This window comes from Gracilinanus agilis, chromosome 2 (genome assembly GCF_016433145.1).
Source record: "Gracilinanus agilis isolate LMUSP501 chromosome 2, AgileGrace, whole genome shotgun sequence".
NCBI classification, from domain to species: domain Eukaryota; kingdom Metazoa; phylum Chordata; class Mammalia; order Didelphimorphia; family Didelphidae; genus Gracilinanus; species Gracilinanus agilis.
Genome location: NC_058131.1, coordinates 170,936,559 through 170,961,981, shown reverse-complemented (window position 1 = coordinate 170,961,981; position 25,423 = coordinate 170,936,559). Strand labels below are relative to the sequence as shown.

The following is a 25,423-nucleotide window of genomic DNA, read 5'->3' as shown; positions in this document are numbered from 1 at the left end:
TACCTCTATTTTATAGATGAGGAAACTGAGGCAGACAGAGGTTGTGACTTGCCCATTGTCACACAACCAGTGTCTGAAGCTGAATTTGAACTCAAGTCTTCTTGACTCTAGACCCACTTAGCTGTTGATTGAACAAACAAGTATCAGAACTCAGGAAAGAATTCCCAACTAATCTTACTGCTACTGCTTTTGTGATTTTTGAGCTCCTCAACTCTCCCTACATCTTTAGAGATGGGACTTCCCCACTCCAAAGAAAATAGCCCTCTTTACTCATTTGTAGTAGAGTAATAATAATGAGGACAAGCATTTATCTAAAATTTTCGGGTTTGCAGAGCACTTTAACACCACAAACAACTCTGAAGTTGGTGCCGTGATTATTCCCATTTTTACAGATGAGGAAACTGAAGCAGACAAGTTAAATGGCTTGCCCAGGGTCACACAGCTGTTCGGTGTCTAGAGGAAAGATTTTAATTCAGTTCTTCCTGATTTGTTGCTGATGTCCAAAGCCTCATCTACTTAAATAACACTTGTATTAACTAACTGGCAACACTAGGACAAGGCTCAAAAGACATAAAGTACCAATCGCGGAGGCCAAGCCCTCAGCCTTTTTTACGAGTGAAAGAGGTCGTTGGGCGGGATTAACCGCCTCAGCAGTTTGAAATCAGCGGGCCTGGTCCTCAACTCTCGCGAGACCTGGTCACTGATCTCGCGAGAAGTGCCATAGCAAGCAGCGATGGCGGCGGCGGGAGCCGGAGCCGGGGCCGGCGCGGGGCCGCCAGCTACAGCGGCGGCACCAGAAGAGGGAGAGGCGCCACCGGCAGCAGCGATTGTTGCCGCCCCAACTGGAGAGGGCACGTCGGCAGCACCTGCCGCGGATCCAAACTCCGGAGAGGCCGAAAGCGGGTGAGGCAATCCTGTGATCCCTGGCATCCCCCTCCCCCACTACTCTTCTCCTAACCTAAGCTTTGAATCTGCTTTCTTAATTATTGAAGCCAAAATTCCTGCACCTAGGCCACGCCCCCTCTCTGCCCTGGGCCCCGCCCCCTCCGCCGTTGGACCCCGCCCCCCTCGTGGCCTGGGCCCCGCCCCCACAGCTTCGGTTCCCGCCCGTTCCAGCCCTGGGTCCCAGTCCTAGGCCTCGCCTCAAACCCTCCCATTCTGGAGCTCCCCCTTTCTGAAGCTCCTCCCTTTTCCGTCTTGGGCCCTACCCCTAGTCCCCCACCTGGTGCCTTAGGGAGCCTGGGGCTCCTCCCTCTCCCAGCCTTGGGTCCCGCCCCTGGGAACTTGTGGCTGAGAACTCCTCCTATTTCCCCGCCCCCTCCAACCCTTGAAAGTACTGCCAACCTAGGGCTCTCTTTCCCGAGTTGTTCTTTACTTCAGGGTCACTCCATTTACACCTTTTCTTGCTCACCCTGGGTCCTTCCCCTTCCTAAACTTTGGTGGGGGAGTTCGATCCTTCTAGACCCTGGACCCTTGGCAGCCTCTTCCCAACCCTGGACCAGTTGAAAGGGCTAAAGTCCTCTAGATCCCACCAGACTCAAACTCTCTGCCATAAAAGAGGCTCTGGAGTCCAGTTTTCTACTATCCAGTGCCCAGACCCCCTCTTTATCATAGACTCCTGGCCTCACTAAGAACAGAGCCTTACTTCCCCCAGGAAAAGACCCTCCACACAAGGCCTGACATGCACAGTAGTCAAGATCTCAGCTCTGGCTGAGGCTCAGCATGTCCAGTTCACTTTAATTCAGGAAGCATTTATGAGCTGGCTACTATGCTAAAGTCTTCTTTGGAAAAACAAGTAAGAGGCTTTGGTCTTTCCATAAGAGAGTATCAACAGCTATATTTTACAACTTAAATTAAGATCAATGAACCACTATCATTGTAAACATAGGTACCACCCACAGGGACAGCATTGTCCATTCAACACTTCCTTTTCTTGGTGTCATTACCTTTATCTGCAACCTTAAGACTCTTTGGCTTAAGACCTGTGGAGTTTTGTGACTTAATCTTACTATCCTGATACTTAGTCTAGGAGCTTTAGTATAAGGGACATTCTTAGTTAAACAAGAGACTAAGAATTTAAAGTGCTTTTTTTGGACAGCATGTTTCTTCTGAACATATTTATATAAATACATTCTCATAGGGATTCTACTTTGGTTGATGTCACTGCTGGTTTGGAGACTGAATCCTCAAATGGAAAAGATACACTAGTAAGTATTTCTTGGTTTTATTGGAATTTTGAATAGACAGTGTCTCAACACTAGTCTGAAGATCTGATCCTCTAATTTCTCTCCAAAATTCCATGACACTAGGAGGGAGCTGGGGACAGTTCAGAAGTCATGGACACTCAGACTGGTTCTGTGGATGAAGAAAATGGTCGACAATTGGGGGAAGTGGAGCTTCAGTGTGGGATATGTACAAAGTGGTTCACGGCAGACACCTTTGGCATTGATACCACGTGGGTATTTCCTTCAGCTTTTGTAAAGATCTCAATGTTAAAGATAGACTAAATAGACAGCAATTATTAGAGACTTTGTAAAAATAAATACTAATTTGTAGATATTCCAAAGGTATAGTATTTTAATTGTCCCCTGTCTTTTACTTGATTGGAAGATGTTGAATTAATTACAAAGTATCAGTGAGCATTTGTCATAGTGTGTTTATTATGCCTCTAAGATTTGATGTTGAGGAACTGTTTTTCAACCCAGACTTTATTGCAAACTGATAAAATAGCCAAACTACTTCACTCTATGGACTCAGCATCTCTGATCAAGGAACAAAAATACAGTAGCAGGCCTAGTAGGTAGATAAAATCAGTTCAAATTTACAGGTTTTTGGGGGCGGCGGGGTAGCTTAGTGGATTGAGAGTCTGGCCTAGAGATGGGAGTTCAAATTTGATCTCAGACACTTCCCGCTGTGTGACCCCAGGCAAGTCACTTGACCTCTATTGCCTAGCCCTTACCATTCTTCTGCCTTGGAGCCAATACACAGTATTGGTTTAAATAACAAAAACAGTAAGGGTTTAAAAAAAAATTATAGGTTTTTAAAAGTAAGGAATTTTTGTAGTAAAAGTTTTGTGTACTAATGATTTGATGTAGTTATTTACCTATATCATAGGTACATTTGTCTGAGAAATACTCTTACTCTGAAGACCTAACATTCTGCTGCACCATAATCCTACACTCAACAGTATTCTGGTATTCTTACCTCTTTTACCTTTTTTCTGTTTCTTTTGCTATCTGTTCTTCCTTCCCTTACCCTTAAATATGGTTGTTTATTCCCTTAATTCATCCTTCACATTCTGTCTTCATTCGATTTTTTGGCCAGTTCTTCTCTCTACTTACTTTCTACTCTTAAATCTACTGTATATACTTCTAGAACTCTGATCTCTTTCCTGAGTTTCAGTCCCATGTTTCAAATGGCCAACTGGATACTTATACTTGGATAACTACAATCCACTTAGTCACTAAATTCTGCTATTATTTTCCAGTTGGTTCTTTCCATTCCTCCTCTCACAAAAACAGCATGGAGAATATTTGACTGGACAGCATTTTATTTGAAAAAAGAACTAGGGCTTCATTTAACCATAGTATTCAGTAGTGTGGTGTGATTTCCAAAAAAGCCAATATGCTCTAAGAGTACATTTATTGAATGAGTAGTCCCATCATGTGCTCTGGTCAGTCCACATTTGCTGTATTTTGTTCTTGACTGTCACATTTTAAAAGGGTTATTGATCAGTAGGAGTGCATTTAGAGGAAGTGATTAGGATGGTGATGAAACTTAAATCCAAGAGTCAAAATGGTTGGTGGTAGGCAATGGGTATGTTTAACCCGAAGGGAATGTTAGAATAATATTTAAATGTTTGAAAAACTGTCTTATAGAAAGAAGATTGGATTTATTTGGATTAATTTCACCACAGGGTGAAATTTGAATCAGTAGATGGCAGATTTTAGCTCAATTAAGAAATAGGAGAATTTAGAATTTTCTGCCAGTAAATTAAGCTGCCTCATAAGGTAATGAATTCTCCATTATTGGAGATAGTCAAGAAGAAGCTCACTGATCACTTGTTGGGAATATTGTTAAAATTGCATTCATTAGTTAGAGATCTGATTTATATCTCTAATATCCCTTTCTAATCTCTATTCTCTGATAACCTAGGTTGGGCCTTAATTCACTGGTTTTTGTTCTTCTGCAGTCATTGTAAGACTATTACATGCCTCCAGATACTCCATATCATCAGATTTTTTTCTCCTTTATTCTATATACGAAACTATATAGTTTCACACTATAATGAAACTAAAATCCTAAAAACTTTGTTTTGATTATGTCCCTCCCCTGTTCAGTGGTTATCTGTTTCCTAAAGGCTAAAGTCCAAATTTATTTTGCTATTTAAGACTTATCCCAAACCAGCCCTGGGCTCAAACTTGGCCTTAGTCACTAGTTGTTTAACCCCGAGCCAAGTACTTACCCTCTATGTGCTTCAGTTTCCTCAACCTTAAGATGGGGATAATAATAGTATCTGCCTCCCAGGGTTGTTATGAGGATCAAATGAAATAAAATATTTGTAAAGGGCTTTGCAATCCTTAAAGTACTGTGTAAATGCTATCTATGACTTTTGTTGTTACTTTATGTGTTACTTTTCTATTCCTTCTCATTTGCTTTGCCTTTTCTACCCTTCCAAGACATCTGTTCCCAGATCTGAAATGCCCTCTTCCCTTCTAGTTGCCTCCTTAAATGCTATCAGAATTCTAGACCTAGCCTTCCCTGACCACCCCATGCTGAAGTGATTGTTCAGGCTTCAGATTCTCAAAGTATTGACACTAGGGTTGATTTTGACAATCCTCCTTTACTGTTTAATTTTGCACATGTTTCTATCTTATCTTCCCAATGAGATGGTAAGCTCCTTGGGACTTGCACCTCTCTGAATTCCCCACTGAATAGCATAGTTTTTGCATATAGATATTCAGTGATAAGTATTTGTAGCTGTGTTTATATCAAAACAACTTGCCAGCAGGGCTAAAACAGACTTTTTTCCTGTTTTCAGGTATAATAATCAGAGCAAATTTCTAAAGGATTTTTGAACTGGGTGGGGGAACTTTATGGGTGTTTTTTTTGTCAGGATCATTAAGTTTGGGTGATTGTTTTTTCAAGTTTGAGAAAATACAAAAATTAACATTGTGCAGGGTTTTTAGTGAGAAAAAAAGAATATATACTTGCACAAAGTAAAATATTCAAATTTTGTTCTTTGTAGGTCCTGCTTACCTTTTATGACAAACTACAGTTTTCATTGCAATGTGTGTCATCACAGTGGGAACACCTACTTTCTCCGAAAGCAAGCAAGTAAGTACAAATCCTAAAACAGTGTGAAGATGTGGAATGTTTTTGATCTGGTACAATGGAAGGTTGAGGAATTCAGAGTGATAGGGCATAGTTTAAACCAGGAGACTACCTACCTCCTTGCTTGCTCCCTAAGATTCAGAGGCTAAGGTTTGGGCAGGCTGTCCACCTGCCATGAATTGTCTGTTCACCATCTTCAGTTTAGCTGACATTTTTGCCATGTTCTTACTGGTGGATATCTCTTTGTAGAGCAGCTTATATGAGGATTTTGAGTTGAATATCTACTTGGATATGGGGAAAGATCCATTACTACTTTTTCTTTTTTTTTTTTTCTTATATAGACTTGAAAGAAATGTGCCTTAGTGCTTTGGCCAATCTGACATGGCAGTCCCGAACCCAAGATGAACATCCTAAAACCATGTTCTCCAAAGACAAGGTAGAGTTGTCCTATTTCTGCTAGCATACAGTAGCTTCAGAGAATCAGGTAACACTTTCTTGATATGAGCTTTAAGAATAATCGCTGTATTTCAAATTAAAACCAGGTTCCTTTTTTTTTTGCTTGTTCTGTTATTTTTCTTCTTCTCCTCCCTCCCCCCCATATTACAGTATGGTAAGTGACTTGTAGAAAAGCAGTGTGACATGGTGGATAGAGAGCCAACTTGAGCTAAAATTCTGCTTCTTCAGACAACTGTGTGACCTTGAGCAAAACACCTAACATCTTACTCTCAATTTTTTCATCTGTGAAATGAGCTTGGACTCAGTGACTTTTAAGGTCCCTTCCAGCTCAAATCTGTCGTCATTATCATCATTAGCAGCAGCAGCAGCAGCAGTAGCAACAATAGCTTAAAAACATGTGGTTCTTTACCTCCATGTAGATGCTGACTTATTCAAGAAGTTTGGGGGGTTTTTTTGAGGGCATAATATGTGCCTAGCATAGTTGGTTGGCTTTGCTCTATGGCAGATGAACAAAGGATATGATCCCTCTACTCAAGCAGTTTACAGTTTGGATGCAGAGCCAAGGTTTTTGCATAGTCAGTAATTAGATAATTCTATAATTACATAACTAAGTGCTAGATTTCATGATATACTTTATAGGAGCTCAAAAAAGGTGGAAATTCAGAGAAAACCATATAGGACTGAAATTGGGCTTTTTGAATTTGATAAAATGTAAGATCTTCAAGGATAGAAACATTTCATTTTTGTTGTTGTCCCCTCAGCATCTAGCCCAATACTTGGTGTACTTGGTATCAATTCCAAGAGAGAACTGATTTCAGTCTTAGATTCTTGATATGAGCTTTAATTGCTATATTACTGGGGATTAGTTCCAAGGCAGAAGAATGGTAAGGTCTAGATGATTGGGATTAAGTGGCTTGCCCATGGTCACAAAGCTAGAAAAGGATCTGAGGCCAGATTTGAGCCTGGGACCTCCCATCTCCAGGACTGTTACTTTATCCAGTAAGCCACCTAACTGTCCCCAAAACATTGTACTAAGATGGGCTCCATAGGGAAGCCCATGAAACAAAAAAATGTTAAGAGCCTCTGCCTAAAAAGTTGTTTTTTCTCACTAGTTTTTGGGTCTGATAGCACACTAAGGCAAAATTAGTGTCTATTAAAGTGTTATTGTTAAAGAATTGAGATTAATCTATTTTGGAAGAAGATTGAATTTTTCTTGCTATTGATCTGAAAAAGGTTCATCTTGCCAGCTTGAAACAGCATTCCGTTGTTATGGGCCAGTGGATCAGAGTTCTTTTGCTGTGCTGCAAATTGTTGACTCGGCAAAACTAATCCAGAAAAGAAAACACCGTGCTCAAGAACAGTACCTGCTGTTCTGATGTCTCATTCTCCAAGCATATCAATGTCTTATCAGTTTTGAATTGGCTGTCACACTGAAAAAATGCTCGAGATCAGCTTTATATATTCATTTATATATTCAGCAAGGCCCTTTTGATTGGCTTTTGGAAAGCTGTCAGAAAGCTGGCATCCAAGGAGAGTGAAACAACAATTTTCCCCTGGATTAGTTTCCTTGTTTTCCTTGTTCTCTCTTGCTCTCTTTCATTTTATATTACTGTAATTATTATGTCCATGATTTGATAGTTCAGCAAGTCAATTTCATTAATGTCCATAGACAGCAAGTCACTTTAGATATATTTGACACCAAATCAAATTAAAAGAAACCAAATGTGATGCTTCCATAATTGCTGCAAAACCAAAATGATTTGTTGTAAAAAAAATACAAAATAAGGTTAGTGGGAAATAAAGTTATCTGAAGATTATAATGCTTAGTTATTTTTTTTTTAAACCCTTAACTTCTGTGTATTGGCTCCTAGGTGGAAGAGTGGTAAGGGTAAGCAATGGGGGTCAATGGGGGTCAAGTGACTTGCCCAGGGTCACACAGCTGGGAAGTGTCTGAGGCCAGACTCTTGAACTCCCGTCTCTAGCCCTGACTCTCAATCCACTGAGCTACCCAGCTGCCCCCTGCTTAGTTATTTTATCTGTATATCTTTGCAATATATTTTCTGTTATTTACAGCAGTAACTATGAAATACTTTCTTTGCCACATAAACCATGTGACCAGGCCAGAGTATGTGAAAGATGATTTTGTTAACCTGGTATAAAATACTAGTCAGAGAATGGTGGATGACAAGTTATAATGTTGCATTATTTACACTTAAAGCAGTTATATTGTTTTGCTGAATTGCCTTGTTTCCCTTGTGCTTTAACATTCTTTTTTCATTAAGTTACAAAGCTCTAAATGAGTTGTCTTTTTTAAACAAAGAAAAATTATTTGCAAAAGGAGGGCATTTTGTTTTTAATCTGTATGGAAAATGTGGGCTTTTGGATCAGGTATCCTAGTTTCCTTTATATCATGTGGAAGGGAATCCTAGATTTCCAGGATATGTGAATTAGTTCTCCCAGTCTGATTCAACCTTGACAAGCCATCATAATTGTTAACCTAAAGAGTAAAGACCTTGAAGTCTAGATAATGGGGAACCTTGAAATCTAGCCCCAAATAGCCTGCCAACATGCTTTAAGGGTATTTGGAGGATTTATGTTACAGTGCCCACATAGGCTTAGTGAAAGAACAAATTTATTTATTTATTTATTTGTTTTTGGGGCCCTTACCTTCTGTCTTGGAACCAATACTGTGTATTGGTTCCAAGGCAGAAGAGTGGTAAGAGTAGGCAATGGGGGTCAAGTGACTTGCCCAGGGTCACACAGCTGGGACATTTTTGAGGCCAGATTTGAACCTATGACCTCCCATCTCTAGGTCTGGTTCTCAATCCACTGAGCTACCCAGCTGTTCCCTGAAAGAACAAACTTAGAAGGTCCATTTAAGGTTAAAATCATTTAATGTAATGAACTTGATTAGTCTCCCCCCAGATAAATTGTCAGCTCCTTGGAGGCAAGGGTGATCTAATACTTCTTGGGTCCCCTTTGTTCCTGGCACAGTATTATAAATATGGTATGTGATCAGTACATGTTAAAAGTTAAAGGGAGAGCTAAGTGGCTTGGTGGGTTGAGAACCAGGCCTAGAAATGGGAGGTCCTGGGTTCAAATTTGGCCTTAGACACTTCCCAGCTGTGTGACCCTGGGCAAGTCACTTGACCCCCTTTGCCTAGTCCTTCTCACTCTTCTGCCTTGGAACCAATATGTAGTATTGATTCTAAGACAGAAAGCAAGGATTTTTTTAAAAAATTAATTAAAAAGTTAAAGAAGTGAGCAGTTATACATAGCATCTCCTTTGCATTTAGAAGATTTTAAAAAAAATTTTAATGTCATTTTTCTTCAATGGCCAGTGGTGTTTAAAGCAGTTATAAAGATATTAACTCATCTTTGTTTTTTAAAATAGGATATTATACCATTCATTGATAAGTATTGGGAGTGCATGACCACTAGACAGAGACCTGGGAAAATGACTTGGCCCAATAACATAGTGAAAACAATGGTAAGTAAAAGAAAATTGAGGAAATGAGATATTTGGGAAACTAATTTTCTTTAGAAGAGTTTTATTCTTCCTAGTCTTTTCCCCTGTTTTAGCATAAAGGAAATGAGAACACCTTGACAGCTGGTTGTTAAAAATGTACAATATTAGGTGCTGTGTGTAAATTTAATCAGTTTTTGAATGGATCTTGTTCACATAGAGGTGAAGAAGGATTTCTCACACCATTTATTAATTAGGATTTGCTTAGGGTGTATATAAATTACTTCCACTTCTGGAAGCCTTAGGTAATATGTTAAAACTATTTGCTTTCCACAGTGTAGTACAGCATACCAACATACATAGACCCAAACCTAACCATAACCCAAAATACATAGGATCCTAGGTTGCTTTTTTCTTCAGATGAATAGCATTGTTCAGCATTAATTCAGGCTCTTATGACATCTTGCTTGGGCTGTTGCAATAGACTTCTTGATCTCTCTGCTTTTAGTCTCCTTACCCTAGTCCTTTTCACAGCTGCTTAAATGATTTTCCTACAGTGAAAATCTGACTGTTTTACCTTCCCATTCAGGAGGATCCATCAGCTCCTCATCACCCCCAGGACTATCCTTCTCCCTCTCTTCATGCCTCTGTTGTATTACCTTTGTTCCCTGACCCCTGGACTGTGTGCCTTCCCCATCTGGGTCTCATGGAGTTCCAGATTTCCCTCAAGACTCAGGTCAAATGCCACTCTACCTGAGTTTGCCCCCATCATTTACCATCTGCATATGCCAACTCCCCTGTTAAGATGTAAGTTTTGCAGTGTGTGGCCTATTTAACCTTTTCTTATCAGCCCTGATACCTGGCACTACTCTAACGTGTAGTGAGTAATAAATATGTGGAGAAAATTCAATGGAGACAAAAAGGAATCTACCTTCTTTTCAGTAGCACATGGTATATACACAAAAATTGACCATGTACTAGGGCATAAAAACTTCACAAACAAATACAGAAAAGTAGAAATAATAACTACATCCCTTTCAGATAAAACATGCAATAAAATTACAATCAATAAAGGTCCATGGAAAGACAAATTAAAAATTAATTGGAAACTAAATAAATCTGATGTGTAGTAGTGAGGGCTTTAATAACTATCTGTTGATTGCTTAATTAGGACATAGCTGCTGATGGGGTGTTTTGGGGGTTGGTGATCTGTCAGAAGCTGCCTGCCTTTAATGTTAAAAATTTTCCTTTTTTTCAGAGTAGAGAAAGGGATGTATTTTTGGTGAAGGAACATCCAGACCCTGGAAGTAAAGACCCAGAAGAAGATTACCCCAAATTTGGGCTTTTGGATCAGGTGCACTAGTTTACATTGTATCTTGTGGAAAGAGCCAAGGCTGTCCTGGGTTCTAATCAGGACTCTGCCTCGTGTTTCTTGTTCATAAGAATTTCTAAGAATGCTTCCAGACCAGTTATTTTGTGATTCTGTGTACTTGGAAATCATTCTTTTGTTTTTAAGGAAGATGGATATTATTAGAGCTCTAGGACTAAGGGAAAGAGAGACTCTGCTTTGGTATTTTACAAATCTCAGATCTTTTCAGGAGTGTCAGTTCCAGTTCTTCTGTGCTGTTTTAATTCTGTCTCTTATTTTGCCTGGAGCATCTGCCTCCTTGGACTTGATTTGATAAAGCTGTTTTAAGTAAATTTTTTTAAAAGTTTATGTTTTCTTCTAGGATCTTGGTAATATTGGCCCAGCTTATGACAACCAGAAGCAAAGCAGTACAGTATCTACTAGTGGAAATTTAAATGGCAAGTGTTCAGTAATTTATTGTTAAAATATTTTCAAGATTTTAAATAGGAATCCTTGTGGAAGTCTTAGGGTTGGAAAGATCAATTGATAGCTATTCAAAATGATTACTTTTTAATGTCACTATGTTTTGTAGCTAGACAGTTAGGTATTTTAGTAAGACTTTTTGTCATAGTATATAAACCACAGATAGGGCTTTTTCAGTTGAAATCAGATTTAGTTATTTTTATTGTTTTGTAGACATCATTTACACTATAGTAATGATGACACTTAGGTTGACCACTAAGGTGATGACTTGTTTTTTCCTTAACAACATATGAAAACGGTCCACTCTGGGTTGGGATCCTTTTAGGGCAAAGAAGTGCTCATACCAGGGAAAGTCGATATCCTTAGAAGTGACTCCAGTGCTTTGTTTTAAGGAGCTTCATTGCTCTGTAGCATTTATCCTCAACCTTTTCTTTTATTTATAAGTACCTTCCTATTCTATAGGTCCCATTTTGCTCTTTTCCTTATTCTGAGATTTTAAGGATGTTTGGGAGTTTTATTGAGATGTCAGCATTTGGGTATTGCTTATTTGCTGATAGCTATTTTTCCTTTTGGTGACCAGTCTCCATATCTGAGTACAGTATCTATACATTTGACTTCAAGTGAATTAAGTGGGTGGCTAGAAGGTCAGATTTTAATTGTGAGAATAGGATCTTTCACTTGCCTCTTGGAATACTCTCATCTTCTCAGCTTTTCCCACTACTTTCAAGGATTTCTTAGGACAAAAATTAGTGAGGATATTGTTTATTTCCTTTCAAACACTGATGTTTTTTTTTTCCCTTAGACTTGTTACTATTTGACAAATACATGGTGCCACTTCTGTTCTTACAGGTGGAGCCTCTTTTGGAGGTGAATATTTACCTCTCAGCCTCTCAACCTTAAGTATTGTGTGGTTTGGAAAGTGCTTTTTTGCTCAGTTGTCCTAGAAGCTAAAACCAATTTTTAAAAAACTAAAGCATTCTTAAAATGGTGACCATAGAATTTAATAATATGAGACTGTCATTTCAGTTTTAATATTAGTAATTAGAAGCTTTTACTCTGTCATATTCTGCCTGGCATGGTCAGCCTTCTCCTTAATGCCTTTTATTTTGTTCAAAATAATTAGATTCAAAACATTATTAAGAGTTCAAATGTAAATCATACCCCTAAAATGCTGAGTGTGTTATGGAATCTCAAATTAAACTAAAAACATTGAGATCCCCTTTTAATCATCAAAAACTTATGTGAGGAACCAGATGGACTCTTGTTATATTTTAAGATTAGCTCTTTAATACCCCTGACCTGCTTGTGCAGAATATGATCTCATTCCTTGACCTTGTTCCTTTTTACTGCAATGGGAGTATGCTGATATTTTACAAGCTTGCTAAACTTTTAGATACCGTACTCTATGCAGTTGTTGTTTACATAAAGGTGTTTGCCTACAGTTCCATAAAAAATTTTTAAACTAAATTCATGTGAGAGAAATGGGCAGAACTGGACTTATGTCTTATTTCAGAACTACTCAAGGTATTAGTCTGGTGTGTATATGTATTCTCTTGTCTATAAGACGTGTGTATATATACATACATATTCACACCAACACTTTAAATCAAATAGTCCAGGTTTAGTCTCTCTTAAATCTAATATTTTGACAACTTAATACATTACTATATGTAGACTGAATAGATAGTATGCCCAAAAATGTCTTGCTAAATTTTCAAACTGTTTTTAATTGTATAAAATTGATATTCTTCACATACCTAAAGTGGTCACAGTGGAAATTTATTAGCACTGGAGAGAAACACCTTTTTAGTGCTTTTGTTTTTGTTTTTCCTTGTTTGGTGTATTTCTTTGGTTGAACATTGAAGTTAAGTGCTTAACTGCTTTAGTAGGTACTGTGTTTTTATTATGCTTATGGATGGGGTGTATACCATGTGCTGTTAAAGCAAGTGGAAATCTGCTTACAGTGAGAATATCCTCTTTATGTAAATGTTTGTTCTGATTTTTGATGGGGAAAAGAACCTTTATCCATATAATTGTTTTCATTCTTTTTAGCTCTGGGTATTTGGAATCTCCACAACTGAAATTGCATTTGTCAGTGCCCTCAGAAAGTGAACTACTAGTTGTATTTTATTGAGAAAGAAAAGATTGTTTTTTTTAATACACATATTAGAGTGTCTAATGGTTTGAATCATTTTGGCCTGAGAAGAACACTTATTCAGCAAGCATCTAGTAAGCATCAGCTGTCTACAGAGCTATTGAGTATTGTGCTGTACCCTGAGGGGAAACAAAGTTTAGCCAAGACAGGGTTCCTGCCCTCATGGAATTTATCATCTAGTGGAGTCATTCGGAGTCAAGGTGAAATTACTTTTATTGTCCTTTAAGAAAGGCTGCCTTTGGTGCAGCACAAATGTACTTCAGCCTCTTAGTCCCCAGGGAATTTCTGCCCTCAAGTCTCCTTTCCATCATAGCCAATTGATGGTGAACTTCCCTCTCTTTCAAGGGGGAATTGCAGCAGGAAGCAGTGGAAAAGGAAGAGGAGCCAAGCGCAAACAGCAGGATGGAGGGACCACAGGAACAACTAAGAAGGCTCGAAGGTAAGGAATAGCACCAGTATACCACCAATTAACCCTGGCACTAGTCTCATTAGCAAGAGGCATGTTCTCCAATGGTTTAGATGGCAAAAGGAAATCTCTTCACTATTTAACCTCCTAAACAAGAGTTTCTTAACTAGTAAAAGGGGGAAAGGCTCATAAACCAGCCATTCTGTCAATTCTGATTTGTCATTGCAAAGCAGACTCCCCCTGGGTGATGCCCCCTACTCGATCCATTCCCTGCTGCTTTGCCTGTGTCCCTCTGTTTATGTTGGGTAAAGATCACAAGTATAGGATCTTGACGAAGAGGCAGCAAAATTGACATTAACTCTAATGTTATTTGGTAGCATATTCTGTTCTTTCCCTCATGTTCCTCACTTCTTCCTTGTCTTTGGTGCAAATCTGAAAGGTTATGCCACTATGTCATTTCTTAACCAGTCTGACTGCATTAACTATAGTTAATAGTAGAAAAGTTACTCAGTAATACAATTATCTTGCCTTTCCTCCTTATTCTCCCATTGCCCTTTCACACACCCAACTTCATTTTGAGACTTTGTGATCCATTCTTTTTTTTTCTTTTTTTTAAAACCCTTGTACTTTGGTGTATTGTCTCATAGGTGGAAGATTGGTAAGGGTGGGCAATGGGGATCAAGTGACTTGCCCAGGGTCACACAGCTGGGAAGTGGCTGAGGCCGGGTTTGAACCTAGGACCTCCTGTCTCTAGGCCTACTCTCACTCTACTGAGCTACCCAGCTGCCCCTGATCCATTCTTTATGAAGATACTTCTTCCAGCTGTGCAGATTACCATCTCTCTACCGTTGAGTAGGTAGTTGAATGCCTTCCTGTGGTCCCTTGCAAAGGTCATCACGTGATTGTTTTTCCTTTGGTTCTAAATCTTTCCAAACTTAACAAGGGTAAGCCTAAAACTACAGTCTGTTGCTGGGACCATACTTGGAGCTTTTATAGCTTGAAAGAATCTGCCAGAGTTTGTCTTCTTCCAGCATAACCTTCAAGAACTGCAGTGACACATCAGAGTTAGATGTTAGCACGGGGCTTATGCAGTAACCCTCTTTTAAAAAAAGCCTTTATAATAGTGTAGAGACTCCCACAAACATCAGTCACATGCCTTACATTTCAAGGTACACTGCAGACCATATAGAGGATGACTGTCAGTTGTTGAGGGACTACACTATGAGAACCAGTGTCCTAAAGAGATACCATTCATGAGGCAGCTATGTGGTAAAGTGGATTGAGAGCCAGGATGAGAGTCAAGAGGTCTTGGGTTCAAATGTGGCTTCAGATGCTTCCTAGCTGGGTGACCCTGGGCAAGTCACTTAATCCCCATTGCCTTGTCCTTACCTCTCTTCAACCTTGGCACCAATACACAGTATTGATTCTAAAACAGAAGGTGAGAATTAAAAAAAAAAAAAAGCAAAAGAGAGATACTCTTCTTTTTGCCTGTTGAAAACAGAATGATGCCTTAAAAAAATGAGAAACATGTTTAGGAATTATGAATGTGTTTTTAGAGGAAATCTGATTGTGCAAGAAAATCTTACTATAGACATCCAAGCCAGAGGGGACACTAGCTTCTTGTATTTTTTTTTTCCCTTTCTCCAGTGATCCATTGTTTTCTGCTCAGCGCCTTCCCCCTCATGGCTATCCACTGGAACACCCATTTAACAAAGATGGCTATCGATACATTCTCGCAGAACCAGACCCTCATGCCCCAGACCCTGAGAAACTGGAACTGGACTGTTGGGCTGGGAAGCCTATTCCAGGAGACCTCTACAGAGCCTGCCTCTATGAACGGGTGTTGTTAGCACTTCATGACCGAGGTGTGCAATCTCTTCCATACCAGAAAAGTCAAGTGTTACTTAGAATAGATATGATTAATTTTGTTATAGTTAAGGAGTTCACTTCATCAAATTGTTCCATCAGTATTTAAAAGATCTACAATGTCATGCCTTCGTGTACTCTGTTAATAAGTGAAAGTCATAGTCACTAAGCAGTCTTCTTGAGCAGTTATGAAGGGCTTGTCCTCAGGTGCCATATACCATATATCTCTCAGCTTTTCTGGCTTGGTAGGACCAACCAGAGATCTGCTTCACATCACAGGGAGGCATCAGAGAAGGAGCTGAGTGCAGATGTCTTTTTTCAGTACTTCAGGTAGCTCTAATTTCTGTGGTGTGGGTACTTCCTCTGCTAATACAGATTGCAGTCCTTCTCTGACTTAGCGGTCTTTGAAATCTGCCAAAGAATTCTTTCACTAACTAGGTAATAAGCCTCAGAGGATACTCATACTTATGGTTAAATCCTTAAATTTGAAAACCTTTTAAGAAGAAGTATAGAATTCTCCAGGTTATTGTTTGATTTAAATCTAAGACAGTAAAACTGTCATTGAGGGTAATCTTTTATCTGTTGAGGAGTATTGGCTTTTCCACCACAATCATCACTCATTTGGCTCTTATCAAATATATGAGTTTGGTTAGTAAAATAGGCCCAGTGTTGTCGGGACATTTTATTTTTTGCCAATATTGTCATAAGATGGGAGGAAAGACATAGTGCTTGATTGTAGCCATTTTCATATCAAGGCCAGAATGTATAGTAGGAGGAGGCTGATGATTCTTCATCCTGGGGATATTTTTTGGTATGTTTATACTGTCAGACTTTATCTCGTCTGACTGGGTTCCATTGGAGTCCAGGTACTTTGCCCATTTGTATGATTTATATGCCTTCCTATACCCTTTCTCAGTAAGAAAGACAGTGTTTGGAGTCAGTGCCAGTCTTATGATATGGCCAGCCAAGTCACTTTACCTCTTCAATTTCCTCCTCTAGAGATGGAGAATAATACTTGTTTTCCTCACTTCATGGATTTGTTTTAAGGAAAACACTTAAGCCTTAAAACCATGTGTAAATATAGTCACTCTCATTAGTGATAAGAACAATTAGCTTCTTGTGCAGTCTTTTTTGATCTCCATCACTACAGCTCCTCAGCTAAAGATCTCAGATGACCGACTGACTGTGATTGGAGAGAAAGGCTACTCCATGGTTCGGGCCTCACATGGAGTTCGGAAAGGTGCCTGGTACTTTGAGATCTCTGTGGATGAGATGCCCCCAGATACAGCTGCCAGGCTGGGCTGGTCCCAGCCGCTTGGTAAGTTTCTGTCCCAGCAGGTGGCAGTAAAGGTCCCTTGTATCCTAGGGTTCTCTGGAAAGAGGAATAATTGGGAGGGAATTCTGTGGTGCAGTGACTAGCTAGAACTTTGATAAGCCTCTTATACTCCTTCCTTTTTATTCTTGTGAATGCCTTTATGTAATTATTGTCTCAGAAACGTTGAGAAGGGGCCATTATAAGAAACTGAAGCAAATCAACAAAACAGACAGAAATGTGAAGAAAATCATTACTGTAGGAAACCAGAGTTCACCTGACCCTCTGATTCTTGTTTATTTTGTTGTGACAGGTAACCTCCAAGCTCCTCTAGGCTATGACAAATTTAGTTATTCATGGCGGAGCAAGAAGGGGACCAAGTTTCATCAGTCTATTGGCAAGCGCTATTCCTCTGGCTATGGTCAGGGTGACATACTGGGGTTCTATATCAATCTTCCTGAGGAAACAGAAACCGCCAAGTCTTTGCCTGACACCTATAAAGATAAGGTCAGTGTTCTCTTTCTCATGGATTCCCAGCACTAGTTTTGCTGTCATGATGACTAAACAAGCCAATTGTCATTTTTCAATTAATTTCTTATTTTTATTTTTTAGTGTTTTGTTGATGCTTTTTTATTTTATGATAGCCACTTTGTAATGAGCCCCTCCCCAGTTCTAATAAAGAAAAACAGTTAAGCAAAACTAACACAATAGTTCCCTGCCTTTCTACCAAGAGGATGAAGTTATATTTCATTATAATTGTCTAGGGTTTAAACATCCAAGCTTAGAGGCATACAACAATAGTTCTCAAATTTACTATGGACAAATTTCTACCTCTTTGAGTCTTAGTTTCTTCATCTTTAAAATGGGGGTAATATTTGCCCTGTGAATCTCTAATGTGAATAGTTGTTACCATCTTTTTCATCATCATTATTATTATTATAAGACTCAGGATCCAGCAGGACCCTATAGCAAGTGGGACTTAGACTCTAAAACCTTAGTTGCTATATTCTGGAGTCCTGATAAATTGATTCCTGCAATTCCTATCAATAAAAGTGGATACAAAAGGAATAGATTATGCCTTAGAAAAGAAGGGAGACTCTGAGATGGCATTATATGAGAGATCCTAGGGATTGTATGGTGGAAGGTTACCTGTTTAATTTTGGTTTAATAAGTCTGGGCCCCTCATCATTTCATGATGTCTCATGAAATACTGTAATTAGAGATGAAAAGTAGGGAGCAAGTAGAACCTGGGATAGAAAATTAAGGGTTAGTGTGATCTTGCTCTGTTTTACTTAGGGAATTCATTTGAAATATTGTGCCCCTAATTGCTTGCTTCAAACAGACTTCATGGATAGAGGAAAGAAGTGTTTCCAATACCCCTCTTTTTATCATTATATAGAGATCCTGGACCTGGGGTGTCCATGAAGTTTGTTTTAAAAATATTTTGACATATTTCATCATCTCTGGAATCATAATTAATCAAGATTCTTAAAGTCTTGCAAACTAAAATATAATTGATTTCTTTTTGAACCCTATATATATTGTATTTTACGCATTGAAAAACATGATTCTCAGGGAGTCCTTGTATGGGCTTCACCAGACTGACTGCTAAAGGGGTCCACAATACAAAAAAACATTAAGAATTTCTGCTATGTCCAGAGGTGAATCTAACTAGCTCTCACTTGGAAAGTGTTATATTAGATATATCATAAATCCTGGTTTTATTTTTGGTTTTTATTAAGTGTAAACACACAACATTGAAGACTATAATTCAAGATTTAATAAACAGGAGTCCAAACTAAGAAAAGGTCTGCAAATGTCTTTATGTCATTTTTTGCCGTAAAATTTTGGCAAGTTTTCATACATAATATGTACTATAATATTTCTTGGGAAGTGAGGAAGATAACTGTGAAATCAAACCATAGTGGGTGGTCTCAATGCCTGAAGGTTTTGGAATCCCTATCCCAGAGGGCCAGTGTGTATTATGTTGTTATTTCATGAGACTAGAGATGATGCTTCATGACTATTCTTTCTCTTTTGCTTTTCAAGGCTTTGATAAAGTTCAAGAGTTACTTATATTTTGAGGAAAAGGATTTTGTGGATAAAGCTGAGAAGAGCCTCAAGCAGACTCCTCATAGTCAAGTGAGTTAAACTTTTCATTTGAATGGGTCTAAAGCAGTGATTCCCAAAGTGGGCGCTACCACCCCCTGGTGGGTGCTGCAGCGATCCAGGGGAATGGTGATGCCCACACTTTTTTGGTATTACATTCTATTCTGAGTTCAATAAATAGTTTCATAATTTCCAGGGGGTGCTAAGTAATATTTTTACTGGAAAGGGGGTGGTAGGCCAAAGAAGTTTGGGAACCCCTGGTCTGAAGCAAAGATCGGCAAATTATAGCCCTTTAGTCATGCCTGACCCATTGACTTTATTTTTTTTTTAACCATTACCTTCTATCTTAGGATCAATACTAAGTATAGATTCTAAGAAGAGTAGTAAGGGCTATTTTGGCTTAGATGACTTGCCCCAGGGTCACATAGCTAGGAAGTATCTGAGTTCGGATTTGAACCTAGCACCTCCCATCTCCAGGCCCTCTATCCACGGAGCTATCTAGCTGACCCCACTGACCATTTTTGTATGGTGCATGAGCTAAGAATAATTTTTACTTTTCAAAATGAAGTTAACTGTATTTAAAGTTTATGGGCCATAGTTTGGTAAACCAAAGGATGAGATTTTTTAAAAGCTCCTTAGGCAGCAATACAGAAGGGAAAAGTTTAGAGAAGAGAGCATAGGAAACTTAGGTTAAAGAAGGCATCTGCATGAAATTCAGCATGAAGAATATGCTACTTTAGAGTGACAGATCTGGGTGTCTGAATGTCACATTTCAACTCTTAAGACAGAAGTCAAGAGGCCTTGATCTTAGGTCACTCAACATTTAAGTGTCTCCTTTTTTCCCTCTCTATGTTGAGGATAAAAGTACCTGCTCCCACCTAATTCACAAGGTCATTGTAAAGGTAAAACTACTTGAGATCATGTGAGAATAAAAAGGAGGCATGTGTAGCTCAGGGTCAAAAAAAAGGAGAATGAAACAACTGAGCTGAACAGAAGTATCTGTCCAAATGAATATGCAGAAGTCATCTGAGGTTTTAAGAAAAGGAAAGAGAAAAAGTGGGGTACTTTAGGAAGAAATGTGGGAGAATAAATAAGATGGATTTCAGAGCATCCTGGGGGGGAGGAGGGGAAGGAAAATTAAGTAAATGGGGAAGGAGCAACTGTTCAAGAAAATAGGAGAAAGAAGGTAGTTCCTACTTTTTTTTTTTTTAACCCATACCTTCTGTCTTGCTGTTGTTTCTGAGACTAGGTCATTGAGGTTAAGGGATTTGCCAAGGGTTACACAGCTAAGAAGTGTTTGAGATCAGATTTGAATCCAGATCCTCCCAACTCCAGGCCTTGTACTCTATTTACTGTTCTTCCTAGATGCCCTGCCACCACTTTTTTCTGAAAAGGAAAATGCTAGTGGGGTGGCAGGAGGGACATGTTGGTGGAGAACCTAGAGAAATTAATCAAGGGGTCGTTTTGAGGACATGAAGAATATGCCTAGTAAAGAAGACTTCTAAATCAGTCAAAGATTTATTAAGAACCTACTATGTGCCAGGCATTGTGCTAGACATTGGAAATACAAGTACAAAGACTGACATAATCCTGCTTAAAAAAGAGCTAACATTCACACAGGAGGTAGAGACTAGGGAAGAAAGGAAGTGAAAAGGGGTTATTGAAGTAAGACCTCAAAGGAATAAATAAAGTCAGTATATTGTAAAGCATAGCAGAATCATGTAATACAATGAAATACATGCTAGAGACTTAGCCACTAGGGCTCTGAGGAAAGAATTCCCTGAACCAAAGGGAATGAGAATTAGAACTTATTGTGTTTAGGAGAAACTTTTGGTGGTAGATTACAGAAAAATTGCAAATATGTTTAGCATATATTTGTACTTTTCCTGATAAAAAGAATATGAATAGATGAGAATAATAGATATAAAAATTCTTTGAACTTCAAAAGTGAATGAAGAGGGGGCAGCTGGGTAGCTCAGTGGATTGAGAGCCAGGCCTAGAGACGGGAGGTCCTGGGTTCAAATCCGGCCTCAGACACTTCCCAGCTGTGTGACCCTGGGCAGGTCACTTGACCCCCATTGCCTACCCTTACCACTCTTCCACCTATAAGTCAATACACAGAAGTTAAGGGTTTAAAATTAAAAAAAAAAATTAAAAAAAAAAAAAAGTGAATGGAGATATGTTTTGTGTGATGGTACATGTATGGCCCAGATTGAATTGCTTGCCAGTTTCAGGAGTGGGGAGGGAAGAAGAGAGGGAGACAATTTGGATTGTATGGAGGTTTATTGTTGTATGTGATTGGTAGAAAAATAAATGTTAAAAGAAACTTAGAAAGTGACATACAGACATAAAGCATAATTACTATTACATGAATACTTTATATAAACCAGACTGCATCCCTTATACCATAACTGCCCATTCCTATAGTGCCTTCAGTTCAGTTTGTTTGAGAGATAGTAAGTACTCTTGAGTTTTTCCAAAGCTGTTGTTTTTTTAAATTGAATTTTATTTTTTTCAGTGAGCAGAAATCAATTTTCTTTCTCTTATTCCCCTTCCCTTCATTAGGGAGGAAAAAACTCTTGTAGCAAATATACATAGTCAAGCCAAACAAATTCTGTATTAGCCATGTAAAAAAAAAAAATCCCATTCTACCTCCAAGAGTCCATTATGTCTCTGTCAAGAGGTAAGTAAACACTTCTCTCGTCCAAGGAGTCATAATTGGCCATGGCCTTGATTGGGATTCTTATGTCTTTCCAAGTCATTAGAACAGTGTTGTTATGCTGTTCCCCTTGTTCTGCTCACTTCATTCTGCACCAGCTTGTATAAATCTTTCCAGGTTTCACTAAAACTGCCCCTTTTCACCCTTTGCTCTTACCAGAAGAACAGCTATAAATACACTGACACCCATGTGTCCCTCTCCTTTTTTTGTTCTCTGCCACAGTAAGAGCATGCACCATTAGATAACTCTGAGGCATAGTTCCACGTTAAAGCTATTGGATCTTAATCTTGCAGATAATATTCTATAAAAATGGTGTCAGCCAAGGAGTGGCCTACAAAGAAATTTTTGAAGGGGTCTACTTTCCTGCCATCTCACTGTACAAAAGCTGCACGGTAGGTCTGAATGTCATCTTTTCATCCTCGAGATGGGGAATGGGGGGTGGAGGGGAGGGAGCCCACGATTGTTAAGACTGTGACAGAAATCAGAGTAGGTCTAGTGGCAGGACAAGAGTTTGCAGTTAAAAAGTGTTGTAGGATTAAATCCTTCAGAACCGGGGCCAAGTTCTGGGGACTTTACAGAAAGCATTTGCTATGAGCAATAGAGGTGTTGCCAGTTCCTCATTTATAGGCATAGAATGAAAAGGATGACCAGCTACATAAATGTCTTTTCAGTCTTCTGTGATGTAGAGTAACAAATATTATGATGATGTTTTATTAATAACCTTTCACTGTTCATCCTAGTTCCAATTAGTTGCTAAGCCTTATTGGTTCTGCCTCCCTTCTGTCTCTTTCATCTGTCCCCTCACTTTCGGCTTCTCCTGCAGCCACCCTACTTAAGGTCCTCATTTTCCCCTAGACCAGTGATGGGCCAAAGGCGGTGCCCTGAAATGTTCATTCCCCCCTCCCCCCCCCCACATTATTCCTAATCTGACATATACAGTACAATGAAACTTTGAAAGAGTTGCCTTAGAAACAGACTGACAGATGAGCATTTCCTTTCCTTTGGCTCCCTCTTTAAAAAGTTTGCCCATCACTGGTCTAGACTATTGTCTTAGTCTCCTGACTACCTTTTTTTTTTTTTAAACCCTTACCTTCCATCTTAGAATCAATATTGTGTATTGGTTCAAAGGCAGAAGAGTGGTAAGGGCTGGGCAATGGCTGTTAAGTGACTTGCCCAGGGTCACACAGCTGGGAATTGTCTGAGGCCAGATTTGAACCCAGGATGTCCCATCTCGAGGCCTGGCTCTCAATGCACTTAGCCACCCAGCTGCCCTCTTTCAATATCATTTTTATATATTCTACTAATGTGGCAAATTAAACAGATAAGTAGGTAAAATCAGAAGATAGTATAAGTATTATCTCCTAATTTAGTGGAAACACTGAACCAGAAGTTAAGAAATACTTGTGTTTGCTCTATCACTTGACTAGTAATATGATTTGGGGCGAATCATGCAACTTTTCTGAACTGCATTTTCCTTATCCATAAAGCCAGAGGATTCACTTCTGTGATCTCTAAAGTTCCTTCAATTGTTAACTTCCGAAACCCTAAATTTAATAAGAACAAGTCATTTAAGATATCTATGTTATGTGCATAAAATTTCTTCCAGGTTTCTATTAACTTTGGACCCTGCTTCAAGTATCCTCCACGAGACCTCACTTACCGCCCTGTGAGTATGGATTTAAAATGTCAGCATCGTTTCATCGACGCCTTAGGTCCCATTTTAATAATCCTTCTCCTGTTTGTTCTTCTCCCTGTAGATGAGTGACATGGGCTGGGGTGCCGTGGTGGAGCACACATTAGCTGATGTCTTATACCACGTGGAAACAGAAGTGGATGGGAGACGGAGTCCCCCTTGGGAGCCATAACTACATCTCCCCCTTCCTGTTAGTCATAACTTTTTTTGTGGAACGAAACTGGGTGTGTTATATCCTTTCATTTTTTTTTTTTAACAGTTTCAGATGCCCTCACCTCTAAAGGGACCATGCAGAATACAGCATCTCCTTTCTCAAGTTACCAGGATAGGGTAGCAGTGGAGGGCAAGCCCTTGTCCTCTGCTATTGTTCCTTGTTTATGAATGAGTGCTCTTCATCGGCGTCCCCTGCTCTGAGAACTCCTGAGCCCTCTTCACAATCCAGTGAGCTTCCTGTGAAATTGGTGCTGCGCCACGTGCCCTTAGATCTCAGGCTGCTCCTTTAGCCGTGTTTCTAACACTGAGGGAGCTGTCTCTTCCAAGCTGCTTTCTTGTTTAAAAACATTTCCACATGTGGATACTGACTCTGTCCCATTGTTCAGATTCTATAGGAGACAGTCGTTCGATTTCCGGAAGCAACTGAGGTGGTGGTCTCTGCTGAGGAGCCTTGCGCTCCAACAACTCCAAAAACTGTTCGTTTTTTGTGTGTTTTTAAAATTGTAAATAGTTTTCTTATACAAGGATCTCTGAAATGCCAAAACAGCCAGGTGCATGAAACTGTAATTGTGAAGGACACTCCTGCTTGTGACTTTTAAAAGAGATATTAACCAGTCTAAAATAAACCTTGAAAATGAGTTTGTTTGGCTCCTTGTGTCTGTCTCTTAGACCAGATCTGTGGAGCACAGTGCCTTTGGCCTCCTTCCAGCAGGCTGGTTGTGGAGGTTCAGGCTGTCTGGGATGAGAGAGGTGCCATTTGGAGGGAAATTACTGACTTCAAGCTCTTGCTGCCTCTCACCGAATTCCTATTTCTGGCCAACTTGGCTTTCTGTAATTTCAAAACAAAAAGTCTTCCATTGCCTTTATTCAGCATTTAAGAGCCTACTTTGGACAATATAGTAGGCTTTGCTCAGAGGTTTAGATGAGACAGGGTCTCTGCTCTCAAGGAATATAAAATGGGTAGGAGTGATGAAGTACTCAAATTATTGAAATACAAATTAGAGTATGGCAAATGCAAAGAAGAAATAGAGGGCTAGGAAATGAATCAAGGAAGAGATTGTTGGAGGTGAGAGAAGGAGGAAGCCTCAAGCGAGTCTTGTTAGAGGTGGTGAGACGAGGAAAACTTGGAAGGAGAAGCTAGGATTTTAATGGCGATAAGAAGGAATAAGATACAGTGTAAGCAGTGGTGTGGAGGTAGGAAAGTAGACTAGAACTTGATTATGGAAGGCCTTGAAAGCTGGACTAATTAATCAATCATCTATGTTCTGTAGTCAGCAGGAAACCATCGGAATTTTTAGATTGAAGAAGCAACATGATCAGAGCTGTGCACTTGGAAAATTAAACTAGTGATATAAGCTAGGGACAGCTGGATGGCTCAGTGGACGGAGAGCCAAGCCTAGAGATGGGAGGTCCTGGGTTCAAATTTGAATGCAGACACTTCCTAGCTGTGTGACCCTAGGCAAGACACTTAACCCCCATTGCCTAGCCCTTACCACTCTTCTCCCTTGGATCCTACATATAGTATTGATTCTTAAGACAGAAGCTAAAGATTTAAAAAAAAACAGGCTAGATTAGAGTAGAGAAAGAACTGAGATAGGGAGGCTGGAAAAGAAGCCATTGTTATTGTCTCAAGCGAGAGTTAATGAGGGTTTGACTAGGATGGTAGCAAGAATGCTCATAAGGAAGGGATGGCTGTAATACTGCATAGATTACACTCTTTTTACATTACATTATTTCCTTTGCACATGATCTTTGCTACATTTAGCTATTGCCCTTAACAAAGCCTATGTTCCTTTAAAAAAAACCCTTACCTTCCATCTTAGAATCAGTACTAAGTATTGGTTCCAAGACAGAAGAGCGGTA

At 39.4% G+C, this 25,423-nt stretch overlaps 1 protein-coding gene across 1 annotated transcript; it reads left to right on the top strand.

The window, feature by feature from the left end:
- The first annotated feature begins 711 nt into the window (after positions 1 to 711).
- On the top strand, positions 712 to 24,198 carry ASH2L (ASH2 like, histone lysine methyltransferase complex subunit). Its single transcript, XM_044660860.1, has 16 exons — positions 712 to 903; positions 2,141 to 2,207; positions 2,310 to 2,455; positions 5,249 to 5,337; positions 5,676 to 5,770; positions 9,185 to 9,280; positions 10,515 to 10,610; positions 10,987 to 11,062; positions 13,588 to 13,681; positions 15,296 to 15,513; positions 16,665 to 16,832; positions 17,140 to 17,333; positions 18,876 to 18,968; positions 21,948 to 22,046; positions 23,261 to 23,320; positions 23,412 to 24,198. Exons 1-16 carry the CDS (start codon positions 734 to 736, stop codon positions 23,517 to 23,519), a joined length of 1,869 nt encoding a protein of 622 aa, XP_044516795.1. The 5' UTR covers positions 712 to 733; the 3' UTR covers positions 23,520 to 24,198.
- Positions 24,199 to 25,423: the final 1,225 nt, after the last annotated feature.

What these genes read in the sequence shown, in the direction of transcription:
- ASH2L (XM_044660860.1), top strand. Translation starts at nt 734, where the DNA reads ATGGCGGCGGCGGGAGCCGGAGCCGGGGCCGGCGCGGGGCCGCCAGCT. An exon ending in TACTAGTGGAAATTTAAATG is followed by an intron (nt 11,063 to 13,587) that starts GCAAGTGTTCAG and finishes CTCTCTTTCAAG; the next exon opens with GGGGAATTGCAGCAGGAAGC. An exon ending in AGCAGACTCCTCATAGTCAA is followed by an intron (nt 18,969 to 21,947) that starts GTGAGTTAAACT and finishes TTAATCTTGCAG; the next exon opens with ATAATATTCTATAAAAATGG.